The 22,582-nt window shown below is 35.8% G+C and overlaps 2 protein-coding genes across 2 annotated transcripts in view; both read left to right on the plus strand.

Annotated features, from left to right (window-relative positions):
• LOC132551432 (tyrosine-protein phosphatase non-receptor type 13-like) overlaps nt 1-13,250 on the plus strand; it is a 50,571-nt gene extending 37,321 nt beyond the window's left edge. Inside the window, 14 exon segments of the mRNA XM_060215569.1 lie at nt 59-276; nt 5,539-6,162; nt 6,410-6,565; nt 6,883-7,071; nt 7,303-7,617; nt 7,801-7,968; nt 8,768-8,859; nt 9,122-9,668; nt 10,123-10,213; nt 10,386-10,647; nt 11,022-11,187; nt 11,870-11,998; nt 12,214-12,276; nt 12,397-13,250. Of these exon segments, the coding sequence (XP_060071552.1) occupies nt 59-276; nt 5,539-6,162; nt 6,410-6,565; nt 6,883-7,071; nt 7,303-7,617; nt 7,801-7,968; nt 8,768-8,859; nt 9,122-9,668; nt 10,123-10,213; nt 10,386-10,647; nt 11,022-11,187; nt 11,870-11,998; nt 12,214-12,276; nt 12,397-12,456 (3,080 nt within the window). The 3' untranslated portion in view covers nt 12,457-13,250.
• Nucleotides 13,251-19,277: 6,027 nt separating this feature from the next.
• Nucleotides 19,278-20,594, plus strand: LOC132551409 (QRFP-like peptide receptor). Its single transcript, XM_060215549.1, has one exon. The coding sequence runs from the start codon at nt 19,278-19,280 to the stop codon at nt 20,592-20,594; it is 1,317 nt and encodes a 438-aa protein (XP_060071532.1).
• Nucleotides 20,595-22,582: the final 1,988 nt, after the last annotated feature.

Consider the following 22,582-nt stretch of genomic DNA (forward strand, 5'->3'; position numbering starts at 1 on the left):
TTTGTCTAAGGATAAATTCTTTCCATCTTTTTCTAATGAAGGTCATGTCTGTTTGTAGAGGACCAGTTTACTGTTGATCTGGAGCGAGGTAGTAGTGGACTGGGTTTCAGTGTACAGAATGCTCGAGACCTTTACCCTGCACCCAATGCCTCGGACAACTACCTGTGTATCAAGAAAGTGTTTCCTATAGGTCCTGCTGCTGAAAGTGGAAGGATCAAGACAGGAGATGTGATCCTGGAAGTGAATGGACAACCAGTGAAAGGCCTTAGCCTGCCTGTAAGTGTGCATCATGATTAAGTAGATGTCCTGAGGTGACGCATTCCTCATTTCTGGTGCTTGGTCATCTGTTATCTCAGCAAGTGTCTTCAAACATCTGAAATCATATTGAAATGAATTATTGGGGAACTAAGGGATTTAACATGTCAAATGGTAGCTGTGTTCAAATATAGAAATGTAAATATTTTAGTGTCTTAGTTTTTTTGTTGTTTTTTTTTTTTTTTTTGTGTGTTTGTGGTGATCACCAGAAATAGTAATAACCATTAGCCTGTTTATCCCTATATATATATATATATATATGGTACCACAACATATCTTCTTATTACAAATGCTCTGTAAATATCCTCCAGTATAAACTTTACTGATTTTAAGTACCTTCATTTATCCAGTTATTAAAGTAATTCTTTCAATATAGAATTCTCGGGAAATTTAAAGGAAATCAATTTGACCTAGTTTTGTATGATGTGACTAATTTTTCCACTCACACATAGCATGTGGACATAGTATGTTGCACATTTCAGATACTGTAACAGTTTTATGTAACAGATTGTTCTACCTGCATGGTCCTGATTTTAAAATTCAAGGTTATGGTTATGTTTTTCACTTTTTGGAATGGCATTTGATTGTTGAAATTAACCATGTGTGTTTTGAATGGGGTTGGCACTTTGAAAAAAAATACAGCTGTAAAGTTGTATGTAATATTGTGATGTTGCAATTAAGGCAAGAAACATAGAGTACAAGTGGCGTGGTGATTACTTTGCAGGAGACTTTAGCAACACTGCGGGCTGCCGCAGCACATGTCACTCTGTTGATGTGTCGGCCTAACCAGCGGCCCCCTGGGGCAGTAGTAAGTACGACCTCAGTCAGGTTTGCTGTGACTAGTTGATGCTGCAGTTTTATAGTCATCTACTTAATCATTGCTCAATTCATATACTGTATCTTATCATGCACATCACATCATATTCATTTATTATCTCATCGCCTATATCATCTTTCATATCATTTCTATGTTTAACCACTATAGTAAAAGACATTTGTAATGGACATTACTAAGGTGATCTTCTTTAATTGTACCCTTTCTCAATTCACACAATTCAAAATAACTAAATTAACTATATCCCTGCCTTTGTCATGACATCACCTTCTAGAGAGTTAGCCTGCTATCAGCCATGCATTAGTTTGAAGACTAAAACACCCTTAGACTAACTTAATCTGCAATTTCTATGTCTTCTTCATGATTATGGCTGCCAATCACCTAGGCAAATTGAAAATGGAGCTTAATAGTTTGCAACCATATTTGGAAATTATGATTTAATTTATTTTATTATAATGGAATCATTTGCTACTGAAAGATATGCAATGCAGTGGTGTTTTGACAAGTGTCAATATAGAATAAGAATTTCATAGCAATTTTCAGAGTCATGGAGTATTCCAGTTTGTTAAGTTGATAGTGATGTACATGTAAAGGTTACAAATAAATAGACTGAAACATGAAACCAATTTACATGCACTGTGTCGTCTTCAACTAGCATTTCCAGAAAAAAAGTCAACAGGTTCACAACAACAAATACACCAGGAGATTGGAAGTGACATTCACAAAAAACCACTTAAGACTTTAAAGATAATATATTTTTTGTTTAGGATAATTTTGTGAAAAATCATATGATGATATTACAGTGTATACACACATTCATTAACTGTCCGGTCATCACATCAACTGATCAGGATCAGAAATATCAGTAGTATATCCATGGTTCTGTGCAGATTTAAGGCATCAACTTTAGCCATCATAAGCTATTGCAAAACTGTGTTTATACATACATGGATAAAAGGCCAAGTCAGTAAATGGGCTGTGTTGATTAAGTGAAGATGTGAAGCATATCAAAACACATGTCATCTTGATGTTACACTAAACTTGATTTTGAGCTTAGAAATACATATCCATTGTTAGCATAAAATGTACAATATTAGAACAGGCTTTTACTGCCTATTAAGTCATTGCTATACAAAAAATTTGAGAGATGGAATGTTTTAAACTCAAGCTAATCTGCAAGATATGTCCGACTTCAAGGAATCCATGTAAGCCTTATTACCAAATTATATTTAAATTCAGCTCATTTTGAAAATTTCAGATCCTCAAGGATTGTACATGAGTTTCAATTCATATGACTTTACAAAACAAGTCTTCAGATTTCAAATTTTCCATTTTACCAAGACTTTGGTGAAGTGAAACTCAATATTTGTTATGATTTTGCATAAAAGTAATGTGATGTGAAATTGAATAAATGGAAGATCCTATTTATGACTCAGCTCAAATACTTTTGCAGATATCTTTGCAAACAGCATGTTATAAGACTGATTCAGAATCCAAAATGATGATGTTCACTCTATCTCTTTCTTGTGTGACTACACAATGCTGATAATGTCATGAAGTTATGTTGCTATGGAAATACGCGGAACCTTAAGCCAATCACAGCTATATTAGTTCATATCACATGAGTTAATGCTCAGAAAACATATTGTCTAGTTAGCTATCAGTTGTCTGATACTTTATTATTATCAAGTGGGCAGAGCTAGATGTTTTTTCCATTGAGATACTGCGTATAAACAATAAAAATTCAATTATTTTTGTTAGCAATATTTGGAGATTGTCTTAATTGACAAATGAGTTTTGAGATAGAAACTTATCGCTCCATTTAATTTGTATGAAGTAATCGTGATATTGGCTGGGTAGCATAGGTTTATTATTACATAATGGTGTATCTTTACTTCACACATGTCCTGTACTTATCACATCATTTATTATTCTAACCTGCATATGTTTGTACATGTGTGCACCCTCTACTACTTGAGGAAGGCACTCGTGTATAACTGGGTAGCTTGTGATATGCATTATTTGCTTGTGGGATATCTTTAAAATAACCAGGATATATACTGTGGTACATGTACTTGAACAAAATGCTGGTGAATAACAAAGCATGCTGTGGGAAAGAAATATCAAATAATATAGCATGCTGGAGGGTAAATCTATCATTGGACAATAACAAGATGGCAGCACATCCAGTTTGTTTTCTCACATTTGCATGCATTTATTATTATATTGAAATAATTAGAACCAATTAAATTGTAAAAACGAGGTTTGGGATATACGTTGTTACTGACATGCTAGATAGTTTTAAATTTTGTGAAGAATTCACTTAAGAATGATGATATCCTAGGAATTGGAATTCCTACACATTTTGTAATAATATCTGTGTAGGTTTTTTTAATTATTATAGAAAAAAGTTATGTTTTTATAGTTTATATTTTCCCTTCCAAAATTCCAAAGTCTTTCTGTGTCTTCTGGAAGGGAAATAATAACCATGTCCTCTCTTTATTATTCTCAGATAACATTAGAGATCATAATGTACAATGGTGGGATTGCACAATCTACCTATTCATAAGTCATTTGTAAATTTATATTAATAACAATAGATTCACAATATTTGATATCAAATTTTGTCCTGTTTTCCGATCATGCAGACATCATGTGCACATTGTACAGTTCCACAACTGTGCAAATCTATCATATGTAATGTGTGTAATGTTTCGCTGAAGAATATAGTTTATGATAAAAAATATCCAGCTTAGTATAAGCATTAGCATTAAACAGGCTATTTTGATAATTCAATTATGTTAAGTTAATCATTTCATTGATATCAATTTTCATTGTCATATGAACTGTTTAAATTTGTTACGTCAATAATACCCAGTGGTTCACCTAAACAGCTGTAATAGTCTGTGAAATGTCCTGTAGTATTGATGCCTACATCTGTAACATATGTTGGTGATGATAATGCAAAGATTTCATAAAACATTACAGCAATATAAATATATCTTAAATCAGTTAAAGTAGTAATTACCAATTATTTATAGATTTTGTTCCACCGTATTATTTTCAGATTGTAATGGAAATGGTTTTTGTCATTCTTTTTAAATCGGTCATGCATTGAATTCATTTTCTGTAATTATAATCCCATGTTGTTAAGCGCATATCTTTAATTGCGGTGTCAGAGAACCAGTCTTTGTATGCATCTCTCCATCCACGTATACTGTGAACAACTTGTGATCAGGGTCAATGATGTCAATAGTCAATACAGAATTTCAGAATATAAAAATTTTAATGATGTTTCTAGGAGGCCCTTGGTGGATATAATTTTATTCACATTTAAATGTTGTACATGTATTATAAGGTTTATCAAATTAGATTTTATTGGAGTCAACAGTCCAGGTTACAAGGTCATGCTTGCCCACTTCGAGGAAATAACAGTTTTGTATGTGGAACCTTGTTTGCCTTCTTTTTATTCCTCAAAACACTACGTCTTTCTATTTTGCCTTTTGCTTCATAAGCCACAATCCTCTTGTTTTACTAACCATATATGAAGCACATGCATACAGAGAGTCTTTTTCTGTTTGTACTACTTTGTTGGTTGTAAATTTCAACTAAAGGCACATGTTCCCAGCAGCTTTATCTCAGTATGGAAATTTTTTCTTTGTAAATGTCACATTCTTTTTACATACGATGGAAATCTATAACACATGTACATTTTACATATTAATGGTAAAACACATAGAGTCTCCTACTGATAGGTTTACAGGGAATATTAGTTCTTTTGCATTTATGTTCAAAGTTTGATTTTTATTCAATTTTCAAAATTCATTGCCAAAATACATGTTACATGATGCAATTGAGTATGATGAAACTAATCTTAGTCTTTATGAAAAAAAATATAGGGATGGGTTTATTGGAAATACTAAGGTATTCCTTTGTAAGTGAGACAAGTATGAAGTTATATGTACCTTTTTAGCTTATGAGAGGCTATGTGACTGTTTGGTGTCATATGGTAATAGTTGCTAATGTAGCATGTGTGTGTATAGCTTATTTTGTAGTACTTTGTGTAGATATTCACTTCTCATTACAAAAAATTGATTATTATGTTAAAGGGACTGGAGGGGAGTGGGGTGGGGAACAAAGATATGGCATCAAAGAGAAGGAAATATGAGAAGATCAAAATCTGCTGTTGTCTTAGTAACAGAATTATTACCCAATTGACATGTTTTAAAGTCCCTTTTTTTTTCCTTGTAAAAGGAAACTTCATACTGATATTTCATCTGAAGCATCCTTTGGTGACGGAGATTCAACCTTTCTTAAACCTCTCCCTGTGACATTATAAAACAGGGTAATATAACAGATGTATGAGTATTATTTTTTTTTCTTTATAGACTGAAAGTTACGATCAGCAAGCCAACAAAGCTTCACTGTCCCCAAGATCAGAGAACACCAGGAAGGCACCATCACCATATGAGACAGAGTCTGAAGAGGAGCCTGTCTTATATAGAGAGTCTGTGATAACGCCTCCTTCTGGGTTCACATCACCACGGGAACAAGATGAGGATCACTCTACTGAAAGTCCTCCTCCTCCACTGCCTGTTAGTCCACCCCCAACCATGGAGGGTACTGAGGTTTGGTCTCTCGCAGATGAGACAGAATCACAGCAATCACTGGAAGTAAGCACAACGTTCAGTGAAGAGGGGGAGGAAATTCAGGAGGAAGAAGGTGAAAGGTCAGCAAGTCCAGATTCACAGGTTAGTGAGAGATCAGACAATTCCATTGTAAGGTCACCGTTAAAGGATACAAAATTGTCAAGCCAGGAGCTAGGGGCTACACACACAACCCTTAGCTCGAATGAATATGATGCCCAGTCGGAGATGTCCAGATCTCTGTCACCAGGGCCCTTCACCTCCAAGAGCGAAGAGTTCCAAAGTATCCACAAGTCTCAAAATTCATTTCATGAAGATGAGAGTGGTTCAGAGCAGGAAGAGGATGATGATATTCTCAAACCAGGGGTATGGTATACTTAAACTATTGTAATTCTCAATATTCTTTCTTTCACAATTATAAAACAAAATTCTAAAACTTCATATTTTGCAAGTACCTTAGTTCCTAATGGAAGACAGCCATTGAAATTTTCTCTCTGAGTACTGGTAGCGGTATTTTTCTCATCGAGGTTCAAAATTCATTTAGCTAAATTTAATGTTTCTGCTGAAAAGTTGTTACAACTTACAATACATTTCTGTGATTGTTTTTAATTAGGAATTTGAAGTGATCTTGAAAAAGGCCGAAGGTAAAGGGTTAGGCTTCACAGTGACTGGTGGAGCTGGTAGGACCGGGGGCTGTTACATCAAGGGTATACTACAGGACCCTGCACTTTCTGATGGCCGGCTGAAACCTGGCGACAAGCTCATCAAGGTAATATACCTTTAAAGTTTTATAGGTATCAGGACAACACCAGTGAATTTAGGTGTCAATGGTATCAAATTTATACATCTGTAATAACACAATGCTAAGGTCTCAAAGTTACACTGAAAACAAACTTATTGATTTGACTTGCCAATTAATATATACAAAAGCTTCTTTCTTCATACAAAATATACATGTATATATAAAGGTTAACTGTTTATTTGGTTACCTGAGTGTGATTAATCGAAAGTGATAAATATTTGAATTGAGATAAAGTTTCATGATGTTTTCTTTAAAAAAAGTTTAATTACCTGAACTTTTTACAGGTAAATGATATTGATGTGGCCGAAATGAACCATTTCGAGGCAGTAACTTACCTCAGACAAGCTCCCCAACTTGTCCAGCTAAGGGTCTATAGGCCCGAGCAATCTGGAGCAGATGACTCCAAGAAGAGTGGTAGTGAAAAAGTTTCACATCACAACATGGGAGAAAGCGATACAGAGCCATTCTCCCAGGTACGTTTACAAAAAAAATATGCTATTTAAAGATGTTGTTTTCAGCTGCTGTAAATTATTCGTAAGAGACCTTTGAAACCTTCACAGTTGACTTGTTATGACATTTGTGTTTGGAACAAAAATTAGTGGCAGTCATTGTAGAGGAGTCCTTTGTAACAATGCTTTTTAGAAAACAGTCTTTAATCCTGCAGGATTAACTCTGTTACAAAATTGTTTCATATATTATTATAGGGAGAAGCTGTCAAGAAGACAGATGATTTATTCTCCTTTTTGGAAGGCCAGGATAAAAACCTTGATGAGGAAGATTCAGAGAGTGAAGAAGAGAACCCCCGGTATCTTGGGAGTAAGGATAGGGACCTTCGTCGTGCCCTATCTGACATTCCGGAGACGAGTGATGCAGCTCAGTCTTCCGGAGAATGCAGTATAAGCGAGTACTCAGACTCCCATATTGCAGAGCAACAAGCAGCTTCCAAGGGGAGAGGTGTATCCCCCTTAGAAAGGCCGGCGTCTGTAGAAGAGTTAGGAGATGTATCTCTATTTAGTAATGTGAGTAATGTAATTTGAGGAGAGTAATTGTTTTTTATAAATGAGTATTTTCAATTTGAATATTTGTTAAAACTATGAAGTAGCTATCAAATACAGATAAATGTAGATTTATTGATCAACTTTTGGATGTAGATTCATTGATGGAATATTAAGGTATAAATATGTATAATTCATATTTCACAGGTTGGGTTGATGAAGGTGGAGTTTGAGAAGCCAAAAGGAAGAGAGTTAGGTATCAGCTTGGTGACAGCCGAGAAGGACAACCAAACCGGTGTATTCATCAGATCCATTGCTGAAAACAGTGTGGCCCACCAAGATGGCCGTTTGTGTGTTATGGACAGACTGGTACAGGTATGTACTCACAGGGACAGACTGGTACGGGTATGTACAGACAGGGACAGACTGGTACAGGTAGGTACAGACAGGGACAGACTGGTACAGATATGTACAGACAGGGACAGACTGGTACTGGGATGTACTCACAGGGACAGACTGGTACAGGTATGTACAGACAGTGACAAACTTGTACGGGTATGTACAGACAGTTACAGACTGGTACAGGTATGTACAGACAGGAACAGACTGGTACAGGTATGTACAGACAGGGACAAACTTGTACAAGTATGTACAGACAGGGACAGATTGGTACAGGTATGTACTCACAGGGACAGACTGATACGGGTATGTACAGACAATTACAGACTGGTACAGGTATGTACAGACAGGAACAGACTGGTACAGGTATGTACAGACAGGGACAAACTTGTACTGGTATGTACAGACAGGGACAGACTGGTACAGGTATGTACAGACAGGGACAGACTGGTACGGGTATGTACAGACAGGGACAGACTGGTACAGCGATGTACTCACAGGGACAGACTGTCACAGGTATGTACAGACAGGAACAGACTGGTACGGGTATGTACAGACAGGGACAGACTGGTACAGGTATGTACAGACAGGGACAGACTGGTACAAGTATGTACAGACAGGGACATACTGGTACAGGCAGTTAACATGATAACATCATGGACAGGGACAGCAAAACAAGAAATCTATAATATATTCAGGTAGATTTGTGATTTACAGGATAACAAACACTTCCCTATTATATTCTGAGTCATGTTTGTTTTATGTTAAAACACAGATAAATGGAGAGTCCTTAGTAGGTTTGACACACACCAAAGCTGTGGCCATGTTGAGGAAGGCAGAGGACAGGGTGACAATGGCCATCTCTAGGTAATGTAGAGCTCAAAAATGTCTCACATCACCTTGAAATCTCCATTTGAATATACTAGATGTATCTTTTTGTTCTTAATTTCGTTTTTTAATATACACTGTATATATTTTGTATTTGATATCAACTTTTATATTTAACATTTTTCATTTAATGTGTTCTTACATGATTTTTTCTAGAAATGTTGAAAGCACTTCAGAAGTGTAATTAATACCTCTTTAAGATGTATAATGCTACTTACTAATCTGATCCTCTGATTTGTAGGCTTCCTTCAAGACAGCTGGAGCTGATGACACCACCGGTGATAATGGAGGATGATGGTATGAACACATGTAAATCTGATTCTGACTACCGGACAGCTGAGGTCAATCCTGAGGAACCTGTCACTTACACAGAGTCAGACAGGGAAGGTTCTGTATATGACTCTGAGGAGGAGGAGGATATGCATGCTCTAGTGTATGAAGCTGAGAAACTTCTGGCTGCTGAAGAAACCATTGAGCTTGAACCTAACGAGCTAAAGGAGGATATGTCTGAAACATCCCAGTCAACAAGGCAAAGAGATAACAACCCAGACTCTGATGTAGAAGCAGCAGAGAAAGATAATAGAAATGAGGCCAGTTTAAGTACAACATTCCTGATAGAAGCTAAAGCAAGGAAGATAGATGTAGACATCCCACAGCTTATTACCAACGACTGGCTTAACTCTCTGCCTTTGTTGCTGGTTGATGAAGAACATGCTGCCACTGTCACTGGACTGATTCCCCAGCTTCAGCGCAAGATAGAGCATGATGATCCTATGGAAGAGTATAAGGTAGGTCAGAGGTTTCCACTTCTGTTCAGATTTGGAATTTGACCTTGGCAGATAATGTAGAATTTAGCATTATCATGGATATATTAAGATTTCATCTTGATGGATAAAAAATTGCAATGAAAAAATATATTACGGTAACTGTTAAAGTATATTTACTAGTGGTAATATTGTTTTAGTGCTTTTTGTGCTGAAAATATTGTGCTAAAGTATGATTGTGCTAATTGAAATAGGATCGTGCTAATTGAAATATGATTGTGCTAATTGAAATATGATTGTGCTAATTGGAGTTTCTGTGTTTTGTTTATACAGCAATGATTGTGGAAGCACTCATTCACCATTGGGTTAATTTGTGGAAAATGATAATGCACTAAAATTTGATTGTACCAAATTGATTATGTTTGTAGTATTTAAGTTCACAATCAATACATTTTAAAATGCTTTAATTTTCTGACAGGAGCTTCGGCTTGTTAAAATGACAGATGGTTGTTCTGTTGGAAAGTTGCCGGAGAACAAGTCAAGAAACAGATTCAGAAACGTTCTGCCATGTAAGTTTTCTGATAAACATTATTTTTATAGGATTTCATTCTCTTAAGTTATGTCCATTTCTTTCAAAGACAGGTGTTCAGTTGGGAGATTTTTATTTTGAAATACTTTGAAGAATTTTAATCAATTATGGTGTTTTACTGCAAACTTAAAGAATGGTTCCGTCTTTTTCAGTTGATTTGAATCGTGTGGAGCTCTGTAGTGACAATGATTATGTGAATGCCAGCCACATTATTCTGAATGTAGTGAACACAGAGTGTCACTACATTGCTTGTCAGGGTCCACTGCCTAATACTTCAGAGGATTTCTGGCAGATGGTTTGGGAGCAGACTGTCAGTGTCATCACCATGTTGACACAGGATGTTGAGTCACGTAAAGTCAAATGCCATCGCTACTGGCCAGATTCCGTAGAGACACCCTTGTTTGTTTGTGAAAGGTGAGGCCTTCACAGTTCCTATAATTACACATATAAACATGTGTAATATTTTGATCAGATATTTCATTTCAGTAATTTCACAGATTCAAGAATTTTAATGCTAGGGACCTCAAAATATTTGAAAATTGTGATCTCAAGTTCATTTTGCTAGCAATATTGTTGCCACCATTTGAAAAACTTTACCTGGTAACTAAGCAGAGGTTATGATGGAAAACATTTTTAAGATTTGTGCATGCGTTATGATAATATTTCATAGAATTTAATAGTTAATGATTTGAAAGAAAATAATTTTTCAGATGGAATCATCTGTTGTTTTTGCATGTACTTAGAAAAGTAACATTATTTACAAAAAATTAACGACTTCTGATTTCCAGCCAATACAAGGTGAGCTTGAAGTCATTCCAGTCCACCGAACATTTGGATATACGCCACATTCAGATAGAAAATGTCACAACAAAGGAGGTCCGGGATGTCCATCACATCAATTACATAACCTGGCCGGACCATGGTGTCCCAGACTCTTCAGTACCTATTTTACAGGTGAGCATGACAAAGCCATGTGCCAGAACACTTGTGCTTTTGACATCTAGGGATAGGAAGAGTCATACAGACCTGAAAATTTCTAGTATAAATATGTTTTTGGTTTTCAAAAGTTAAAATTTTAGCAGTTATACCAATTTTCTCAGAGGTTTATGAACTTTGGTCAACATAACAGTTACCACATCATAAGAAAGGGTGCATTTAATATTCCGATGCAGCTAATTTATGGATTAAATAAAAAAAAATGTTAAAAATTGAGTCTGCGGCATACATGCTGGTGCAGTTTATAACCTGGAAAATATGGTACATCATATAGAATGATAAAAAAAAAGAATCCTAAAAAATCACAGTAAACTAAAAATATCAAAGACAGTCTGCCAGATTTCAGATTGTAGGAGATAGATGTATCACATGTGTGTGCCAGACACAATTTTCTTCCCCAATATTGATAAATCAGTAACAAATATTTCCATTTTATATGTTTTCTTCATTTTTCTTCTCCAGTCTTAATTGTGTCAACAGAAAACAAAGATGTAAGTCAGTCAGAACCATGCACAGTAAACATACAAATAAAGATAAAACCTCTGGTGTTTGGAAAGGGTGTCCTTTATTTATCTGAAGCCAATACTGCTAAAAGAATAATTTCAATATTTCATGTTTCATTTGAATTTTGTTTTTGTAGTGTATGCAATTGGTTCATGCGTATCATACGACGGGGCCACTTGTGGTACATTGCAGTGCTGGAATAGGGAGAACAGGTGCTTTCATCACCATAGACCTGGCTCTGGCTGAGATAGAACGTACTTGTTCGGTAGGTACTATCAGAAAAGTGATATGGTCTCTTTTGTCCTATGTTTCTTATTTGGTTAGATATAATCATAATATATTGTAGAAATGTTATCAGATCTGGAATGAAATATGTTTTATATTGAAACTTCGCTTTAGCAGTACTACTTAATTTGAAAATTTTATTGAGAAATGCCAGTAAGATTGGTTTTCCCAGGATAATATTTTTGTGTGTTTCAGTGTGATATCTTTGAGATAGTGAAGGAGTTGAGGAGACAGAGACCTGGAATGATACAGACAAAGGTGAGGTTTACCAAGTATGATAAGATATAATTTACACAAAAGATGAATACTTACATTTAGGAGGTTAAATCAGTATTATTATAGAAACATATTAATCATTTTTTTTTTCTGATTGAACAGGACCAGTACATGCTGTGTTATTGTGCCTGCATTGAAGCTCTACTTAGTCTGACCAGCTGATAGTAAACACATGCTTGTCAAAAGGTATCTGTGTTCTGTTTTGACTTTGAAACAGGAACAATATGGAAGTTTCCACTTACCTTTTGAGCAAAGGAACAACATGGTATCTGTGTTTTACATTATTCGAAGGAAGGAGGATCTGTTTGACTGTGGGTCACACCAACTGTACTGTGAAGTCACAAATATTTTTTTCGAAAAGATGCAGTTGTTACTAAAACTAATTGGTTGAAATCCTGAATAATTTAGATACTTACAATAGTTAGTGCTACTCTGTAGTTCATATTTGTAACACAAAATAACTTCATTTGATACATTGTATTTATTTTTAATATTAAAGTAACCCAGTGCAATTAATATATGATATTTAACCCATGTCTTCCAGTCCTATATTACTAAGTTCGTTGCTAATGTAAACCACAATATTGCTGTATGTCAGAAGTGTTTAGGCCAGTCATAATTGTTAGATTGTTGTGTTTGACCACCATGTCAGGTGGATGTCAGGTCATGGATATGGTTTGTCTCTGTCAGTCACAGTAGACAAGGTGTGACGTTCACCTTGTTCACCTTGATCAGTTTATATCAATTTCATGTAACTTACATGGTAACCACATTAGATGTTTTTTAAATTTTTTTTTTCATATGTGATCATAGATGGATTTATACAGATTGTTTACTGAATATTGACATAAATAATCAGAATGCTGTACATTTCATTAATAGAAATGTTTAAAAATGAAATTATTCTACAAACAATTCTAAATTGAAGCTAAAAAAAGCCTGAAAAAAAAAAATTGGGGGGGGGGGGGTGCGGGGGGGTTAGACTTCTAATTAGATGTTGTTTTCATGTATTTAGATCAGTTTGATCAGTTTGTATAATTAACCTTTAGTTGTCAACTGCATGATTGTCTTACTGTGACTGTTGGGGACAGACCGTTCTCACTGACAATTTTAGCATTGTACAACACTTGTGGGGATTTGTGTTTGAACATCGATTTTAAACTAAAACATATTTTTATGTGGAATATCATGTTTAGCGAATGTTATTTAAAGATTATTTTTGTATGTATATAATTCTTAATTTGTATTAAAATAGAGGTATGTGATAGTCCTTTACTCTAGTCCTTGTTACCATTTCTTAAGCTATCCATCCTGAAGTTAAGCAGCCATTTCTGAGATGGACAGTTTTACTGTATAATATTGTTAAGATCCTGTGTTCTTCACACTCTTTTATACTTAACCCTTTTTATAGTTCCACTTTTTAAGAATATTGTTTGAGTATATTTTCTTATTTAACCTATTATTGGATTTTTAACATGTTATTTGTGTTCCCTCATAGAACACACTTGTATTGTGTTCATTATCTGTTGATACTTGCATGTATTTATTGTAGGACATGCTGACACAGACTTAATTGTTACAGCTTAGGTTTTGATCTAGAATTCCACAAGACCGAGTAAATCAAACTGAATTAATGATCACAGACAATAACAAATACTGACATAGACAGACGGTGTTATGAATATACTTGGCAGATTTATTATAGCACTTCATCTTCTTCCCAGGATTTCCACAATATAACAAAAATGGCAAAGACAACCATATCATCAACAAAAACTGATATTGTATATCTTGGTGTAAATCTTGGTCATTAACCATATCCCCATTGGCACCCACAGTGTTTGATATAACTTATCCACACTGGCATTGAGGTTCACTCTGGTCATAAGTTCACTTCATTGGGATAAAGATAGTATTTTTACTATTGCTTTTTTATATGGAGAAGAGAATGAGATAAACGAAATCTTAAGTGGAGTAGTTTTCTTTCTGTCAACTCGGATACATTTCATCTTTACAATCATTGTTCTGATGTTATTATTCATATCAAAAAAGTGTTCCTAGCTATGATGTTTAATTATGACCATAACCTTGTTCAGGAGCTTCAGTTGTCTCTCCACTACTGCTTTATCAAATACTTAAAATCTGTCGTCTGTATTGTATCACAAGAACCATACAAATTATGAGTGAATTTTCCTTCGATCATCAATTGGATCTTCAGAGAAAAAGTCTCAACATTTTTGGATAATAAGTAATTTACCATAATACCAATATTACAATATAAACTCAGAGGTCAAATCTAGATAGTCTTTAAAAGGTCAGCATAAGGCTGAGATAAAGCATTGTCACTAGACCTGATGTTGATGTCACTATGATACCTGAGACAGTTTTGTCACTAGACCTGATGTTGACATCAGTATGATGCCTGAGACAGAATATTGTTATAAGACCTTATATTGATGTCACTTTTTGATGCCTAAGTCAGTGTGTTGTCACTAGACCTGATGTTGATGTGAGTTTTGATACCTGGGACAGTGTTGTCACTAGACCTGATGTTGATGTGAGTTTTGATACCTGGGACAGTGTTGTCACTAGACCTGATGTTGATGTGAGTTTTGATACCTGGGGCAGTGTTGTCACTAGACCTGATGTTGATGTGAGTTTTGATACCTGGGACAGTGTTGTCACTAGACCTGATGTTGATGTCAGTATTGATGTTAAGACAGAGTGTTTATTGCTTGACCTGGTATTTGTTTTGTTTTTAAAGATCATGGTTTTCATGTCTTCACTCCTAATCAGGTCTGATTGTTGTTTCAGCAGACATGGTTATGAGTGAATGTTGTTGCCGTGTAAATCTTATCAGAACCCATGGTAACATGGATATGTAGAGAAATGTAAACATGGTTGTGACAAAAAGACGGATATTGAGTGGTGTGCTCATGCTCAGGTATTCTCAGAACAGATGGTATGTGGGGACCAGGAGCCATACTTGTAGGTTACATGAACATTATCTTACAAATACACACACATACATAATTTGGTCTGCTTTTGTTATATGCAAGTACTTGTACTACACTCGAAGAAAAGTGTTAACATCTGTCATTTAATGTCTGCTGTTGATAACTAGAGTTATTGATTTGCATATTGTTTGTTACCATAATCTGTGCCAGTCATTAGCTTTAGTAAATCTTAAAAATAGTACACATGTAGATGTACCTAGTTAATCTCACCCTAGTGTACACAGGTAACTCCTAGTGAATCTCTCCCTAGTGTACACATGTAACTGTACCTAGTTTATCTGTTCCTAGTGTACACATGTAACTCCTAGTTAATCTCTCCCTAGTGTACACATGTAACACCTAGTTAATCCCTTACTAGTGTACACATGTAACTCCTAGTTAATCTCTCCCTAGTGTACACATGTAACTCCTAGTTAATCCCTTACTAGTGTACACATGTAACTCCTAGTTAATCTCTCCCTAGTGTACACATGTAACTCCTAGTTAATCTCTCCCTAGTGTACACATGTACCTGTACCTAGTTTATCTGTCCCTAGTGTACACATGTAACTCCTAGTTAATCTCTCCCTAGTGTACACATGTACCTGTACCTAGTTTATCTGTCCCTAGTGTACACATGTAACTCCTAGTTAATCTCTCCCTAGTGTACACATGTAACTGTACCTAGTTGATATCTCCCTAGTGTACACATGTAACTGTTCTTAGTTAATCTCTCCCTAGTGTACACATTTAACTGTACCTAGTTAATATCTCCCTAGTGTACACATGTAACTGTCCCTAGTTAATATCTCCCTAGTGTACACATGTAACTGTTCCTAGTTAATTTCTCCCTAGTGTACACATTTAACTGTTCCTAGTTAATTTCTCCCTAGTGTCCACATTTAACTGTTCCTAGTTAATATCTCCCTAGTGTACACATGTAACTGTTCTTAGTTAATATCTCCCTAGTGTACACATGTAACTCCTAGTTAATCTCTCCCTAGTGTACACATGTAACTGTTCCTAGTTAATCTCTCCCCAGTGTACACATATAACTGTTCCTAGTTAATCTTTCCCTAGTGTACACATTTAACTGTTCCTAGTTAATTTCTCCCTAGTGTCCACATTTAACTGTTCCTAGTTAATTTCCCCCTAGTGTACACATGTAACTGTTTCTAGTTAAACTCACCCTAGTGTACACATGTAACTCCTAGTTAATCTCTCCCTAGTGTACACATGTAACTGTTCCTAGTTAATCCCTTACTAGTGTACGCATGTTACTGTACCTAGTTAATCTCTCCCCAGTGTACTCATATAACTGTTCCTAGTTAATCTCTCCCTAGTGTACACATTTAACTGTTCCTAGTTAATCCCTTACTAGTGTACGCATGTTACTGTACCTAGTTAATCTCTCCCCAGTGTACACATATAACTGTTCCTAGTTAATCTCTCCCTAGTGTACACATTTAACTGTTCCTAGTTAATTTCTCCCTAGTATCCACATTTAACTGTTCCTAGTTAATCTCTCCCTAGTGTACACATTTAACTGTTCCTAGTTAATCTCTCCCTAGTGTACACATTTAACTGTTCCTAGTTAATTTCTCCCTAGTATCCACATTTAACTGTTCCTAGTTAATCTCTCCCCAGTGTACACATATAACTGTTCCTAGTTAATCTTTCCCTAGTGTACACATTTAACTGTTCCTAGTTAATTTCTCCCTAGTGTCCACATTTAACTGTTCCTAGTTAATCTCTCCCTAGTGTACACATGTAACTGTTCCTAGTTAATCTCTCCCTAGTGTACACATGTAACTCCTAGTTAATCTCTCCCTAGTGTACACATGTAACTGTTTCTAGTTAAACTCTCCCTAGTGTACGCATGTAACTGTTTCTAGTTAAACCCTCCCTAGAATACACATGTAACTGTACCTAGTTAATATCTCCCGAGTGTACACATGTAACTGTACCTAGTTAATATCTCCCGAGTGTACACATGTAACTGTACCTAGTTAATATCTCCCTAGTGTACACATGAAACTGGTCCTAGTAAATCTCTACCTGCTTTGTACATGGTTTGTCCTGTTAATATTTGTGTTGCCACTGCACCTATCTCGTCCTGTGTATAGTCTGCACCTATTTTACTCTCAAATCATATAACATTGTGTCTTTGTATACCAAGTGTACTTATGATTGTTTAATGTTTAATGGGTGTGATGGCTTTATTGTATCCTTTGTTCTAAATGTTAATTTCTTTCATGGCAATAAATTTTAAATTCTTACAGGTATTCCAAATGCATATATACCCTAGCTGCATTTGTGTATACTAATGTATTTGTCCCTTTTTTGTGTTGATACGTACACAGATATTTATGGATTTTAATATATGTCTTATTTCTCCAATGAAAGACCGTCCAAAGATATGTAATTATTTAAGGATTTTATCAATTCAGAAAAGTGGTTAAAAACATATACGCATGATGTTTGCAATGCATGTAGAGACTTTGTATATTGGGTACAATGTAACATTCCTCAAATAGCAATTTCTCATTCAGGATGTAATTTGTCATAAAAAAAATAATCCGTTGGAAAAAAAAAATAAAAACATTGATATCTGTACATACAGCAATTAACGTGTTTGTTTTTTATGTTGGAAAAATGTGAGTTTGTGACCTAAGCTCTTTGTAGTATTTCATCAATAAAACTTGTAAGTTTTGTTTTCTGTGTAGGTCATACATAAAGATAATATGATAAAATTAATGTAAAATACCTCGTCTGTTTATTCAGTATGTGTGACACTTAACTAAAGCTGGCAATGTCAATATCACCAGTAAATGCTTTATTTAAAGGCAATACGGGCTGTCTAATAAGTATCCATTAATCTATTGGAATCAAAATGATTTTAATGTGTAATATGTTGACAGATCACATATACATTTTTCTTCTTTAGCTAACAACCAGTTCGCTTTATTACCACTAATGTGAAGTTTGATCATGCTACAGATTAAGGTCAAGACAGACTTACATATAAGCTGGTAATGTCATATTCTGACCCCATAATAACCGGTTTGTTGCTGCGTTACACTGTCACGAGACTGTATACGAGTTGATTATATTACACGATTTATCACATAATCCAAACGTTATCCAGTGAACTCGTCCATGTGATATGTTCGCGTATGTCACTTCGTTGGCTTAAATGGATATTGATTCATCTATAATGACTGCGTCATGAATTGAAAATGGCTACTACCGTTTGATGTTGTTCCGGACGTTTCTGCTTTTAAATTCTATCAAAATGTCAATTTTCTGAGTTATATAAATAAAGATTTTGAAATTGGTTTTTATTTCATATGAAATCATTTTTTTTGCTTTGCAAGAATGTTAATGGTTTAAAAGACTCGTTACGTAAACCGTATGGAAAGAAATGTCATTTAAGACCCTTTTTATGTATCTTAGAACTAGGTTATCTTGCCCATTGCTAAATCTATCTACACACCCGAAATGATACAAACATAAGTGGCCATTGTTAATAACAACGTAACTCGGTAGTATGAATCCCACGAATTTATTTCGAAAGAAGCTACGGCGTCTCTAGCGAATGGTGTTTGCCTGCCACTCCAAACCACTGTTCATTATTGACAATATACCTAAGGCCGTAATGACCTTCCTGTCTTGGCGGAAGTGACGTCAGCTCCGTGACGGCAACCCCTTGAATTCAAAGGTACAATGTAATGGTCATATTTAGTGAATCAGAAACCTCGTATTTATTCCTTGGTCAGTTCAATGGTCAATTCGTATAGCTTGATTCAAAACAGCGGAAGTATGTGTTGCTAATCGTCGGAGATATTCTACTTATCAAGGATGTCGTGGCATAAGAAAGATCACATTTAGAACATTCGATGCGGACACAACTTCTAGGTTCTGTTCCTCTGTCCTGTTTGCTTATTTTGAATTCTGTTCATGTGACGCAACGAAGTGAAACACGACATGATGCAAGTCTCTACCGAAAACACGACCTTCAGCGGAGGAAGTGTGACGCCAATCATAGGATTTAATGCCACACTTGATTATAATTCAACAACCATTTATCAAGGATTAAATTTTTCATCTATTCAAAACGGTAGCAACTCGAATTTTTTGGATGATGTGAAAAGTCTATGTTGCGATCCGACTACCAGTAGCCTGTTCTCCAATGTCTGCGAGAAAATGATGCTAGCGTTCTTCCTGGATTGGGATACTTACCTAGCGAGCTTCGAGTTGGACAACAGCCCAAAGATCATCCTGACAGTGTTATATGGCGTCATCGTGTTAATATCACTGTTGGGTAATTCGCTCGTGCTGCTGACCTTTGCCTGCAACCGTCACATGCGGTCCACCACAAATGTTTTTATCATGTCTCTAGCTGTCAGTGACCTTCTCTATACTCTCACAGCTGCACCATTTGATATTGTTGTGACCTTCACTACTTACTGGCAATCAGGATCCTTCTCGTGTCGGATGGTACCGTTTATGAACAGTTTGTCCGTGTCCTGTAGCTCACTAACCCTCTGTTGTATTGCTTTCGATAGATTCTACGCCCTTGTGTATCCTCTTCGAGGAAAAATCTTCGAGAGCCAGATGAAAGCATTTGCATTGTTGCTGTTTGTATGGGTTCTTTCCGTAGCTACAAGTTTGCCCAAAGCACAACAGTATGAGTTAGTACCCTACCGGTCGCTCTGTGATACAAAGTACCTGTGTATGCAGCCGCTGGTGAATGGGGTGGCGGAAGAGATCCTCCAGACATGGCTACCATTTACATTGCTGTTCATGCTTCCTCTCATTATCATGTCTGTACTTTACGGTATCATCATCTATCGCCTGTGGATTAAGCGTCCCGTCGGTTCATCAGTCCAGCACACGCAGAGCAGTCAGTTGAGAATCAAGAAGAAAGCCATTAAAATGCTGCTAGTGGTTGTGTTCTTGTATGTAATATGCTGGATGCCTCTCCAGTGCTTCAGTATAATTACTCAAAAGTCGAACGTGCGTCCTACACAGACCATACGACAGCTGCAAAAGTATCTGCAGTGTTTGGCGGTGAGCAGCTGTTGTTATAACCCTGTCATATATACACTGATGAATGAAAAATTTCGTAGGAATTTTCTTAACATTATCACGTGTAGAAGGACGAAGGTATTTCCACTGATGATCAACTCCAAGGTCGAGCATCAGAAACGGCAGCACAACAAACGGAAGATCCAGCCTCGTCACCAACACAAGGTGTCAGAGGAACCACCGAGCAGAGACACCTTGGAAACACGTCTCTAACATTATTTGATATACATAATCACGACCATAAAGGTGAGAAAGAATGGAATCAAAATTCGACCATATCAGTGAATGCATGCGATATCAATAACATAAAGATGGAAACACGGAATACGACATACATGGAAGTGTAGCTAGGAAAGGAAACAGGACTTCGTATTAAAGACGTTGTATTTTTCAAAGGAATTTCAAGCAAAAAATTAAGTGAAAACAAGTACGAATGGAAATACGTGTAATCTTCAATAGAAACACGGAATCTTTAGACGGAGTATGTATGGAAATCAAAGAAATAACACGGTACCTTACATCAGTATAAACACGGAATCTTTAGACGGAGTATGTATGGAAATCAAAGAAATAACACGGTACCTTACATCAGTATAAACACGGATTCACAGAGTATGTATGGAAATCAAAGAAATATCACGGTACCTTACATCAGTATAAACACGGATTCTTTAGACAGAGTATGTATGGAAATCAAAGAAATAACACGGTACCTTACATCAGTATAAACACGGATTCTTTAGACGGAGTATGTATGGAAATCAAAGAAATAACACGGTACCTTACATCAGTATAAACACGGATTCTTTAGACAGAGTATGTATGGAAATCAAAGAAATAACACGGTACCTTACATCAGTATAAACACGGATTCTTTAGACAGAGTATGTATGGAAATCAAAGAAATAACACGGTACCTTACATCAGTATAAACACGGAATCTTTAGACAGAGTATGTATGGAAATCAAAGAAATAACACGGTACCTTACATCAGTATAAACACAGGAACTTAAGACATTATAGTGTGTGTACTGAAATGATAAACCATGGTTTACAAATGTAAACATAGAAACGTGTAGGAGAGAAAATGTGGAAAAGGGAATGAAAGTTTTCAAAATAGTCCATGGAAAGCGTGATAATAGCTGTATTGGAGTATGTTCACTACGCCAAGATAAGCAATGACAGTTGAATATAAACAAAATTATGATAATCAAAACTTCTACAAACACGGGAACAATTAGAGAAGGCGGTTTGAAATGAGAACAACTTAAATGTTTAAACCGGAAATACTACTGTATATTAGACGATTTCATCATGTTGCCTGTCTCATTTTGACGTTTTTCTGAGTTTTCCTTGTGTGAAAGCACATAACAAACAAAAAACGACTGTTCGAATAATATGATTTGTGAGGCCGTTACTTATACGAAAGTGTTGCGATATCGCATTATTAATCTCAAAGCAGAATACATTACGTTGAAGTGGACAATTTGGTAATTCAGATCTAAATGTGAATGTTTTCATAAGAAAATAGGAACACAAACGCGGAAAAAGTATTTAAATCGTATATCAATATCTTTGTACCGTATATTTGTTAGCAATGTTCGAGTTATCGTCCTTCATATGTGTATGATGTTGATCTAATGATAAGCAATAGTTTGAGAGTTAAGCTCAACAAAGTCTGAATACATAGTTTTCTGATCGTATATTTACCCGGCTTTAGTTTATTGTTTTTCCCGACAACTTTTATGATATATTTTGCAGCATTTCGACCCATCTGAAGAGCCTCATTGACCTCCACGTTTAGTGGCAATATTCTCGTTGTATCCTTGAAGCTGACTATGATGAGATTTTTGTCCTTGTTAACTCTCACTGACGTCATATGATAGATACGTCACGTGGTATCCTCGTTGAATGGATTTGTCCGCAATAATCTTTACGCTATCGACTTTGTGTCTTGATACAAAAACGTACATACATAACATTTCCTCAGTGACGATTACCAGGTCGTTTTTAACTCATTTTGACGTGTTTCACGTCTGCAAAAAATGTGCGGGCTGAACTTCAGCAGACGGATTAGATGTCGGAGAGCCTAGAATCATCAAATCATTTCACATTGACGTCTTATCTTTAATGAATATACTCGCAAATTGGCAAAAAATCTTGATTTGATCTAACAAAACGACTTTATGACTTCATTTAT

The sequence above is a fragment of the Ylistrum balloti genome, unplaced genomic scaffold, assembly GCF_031769215.1.
Source record: "Ylistrum balloti isolate Yb309-2 unplaced genomic scaffold, AGI_CSIRO_Ybal_v1 Utg370196, whole genome shotgun sequence".
NCBI lineage: Eukaryota > Metazoa > Mollusca > Bivalvia > Pectinida > Pectinidae > Ylistrum > Ylistrum balloti.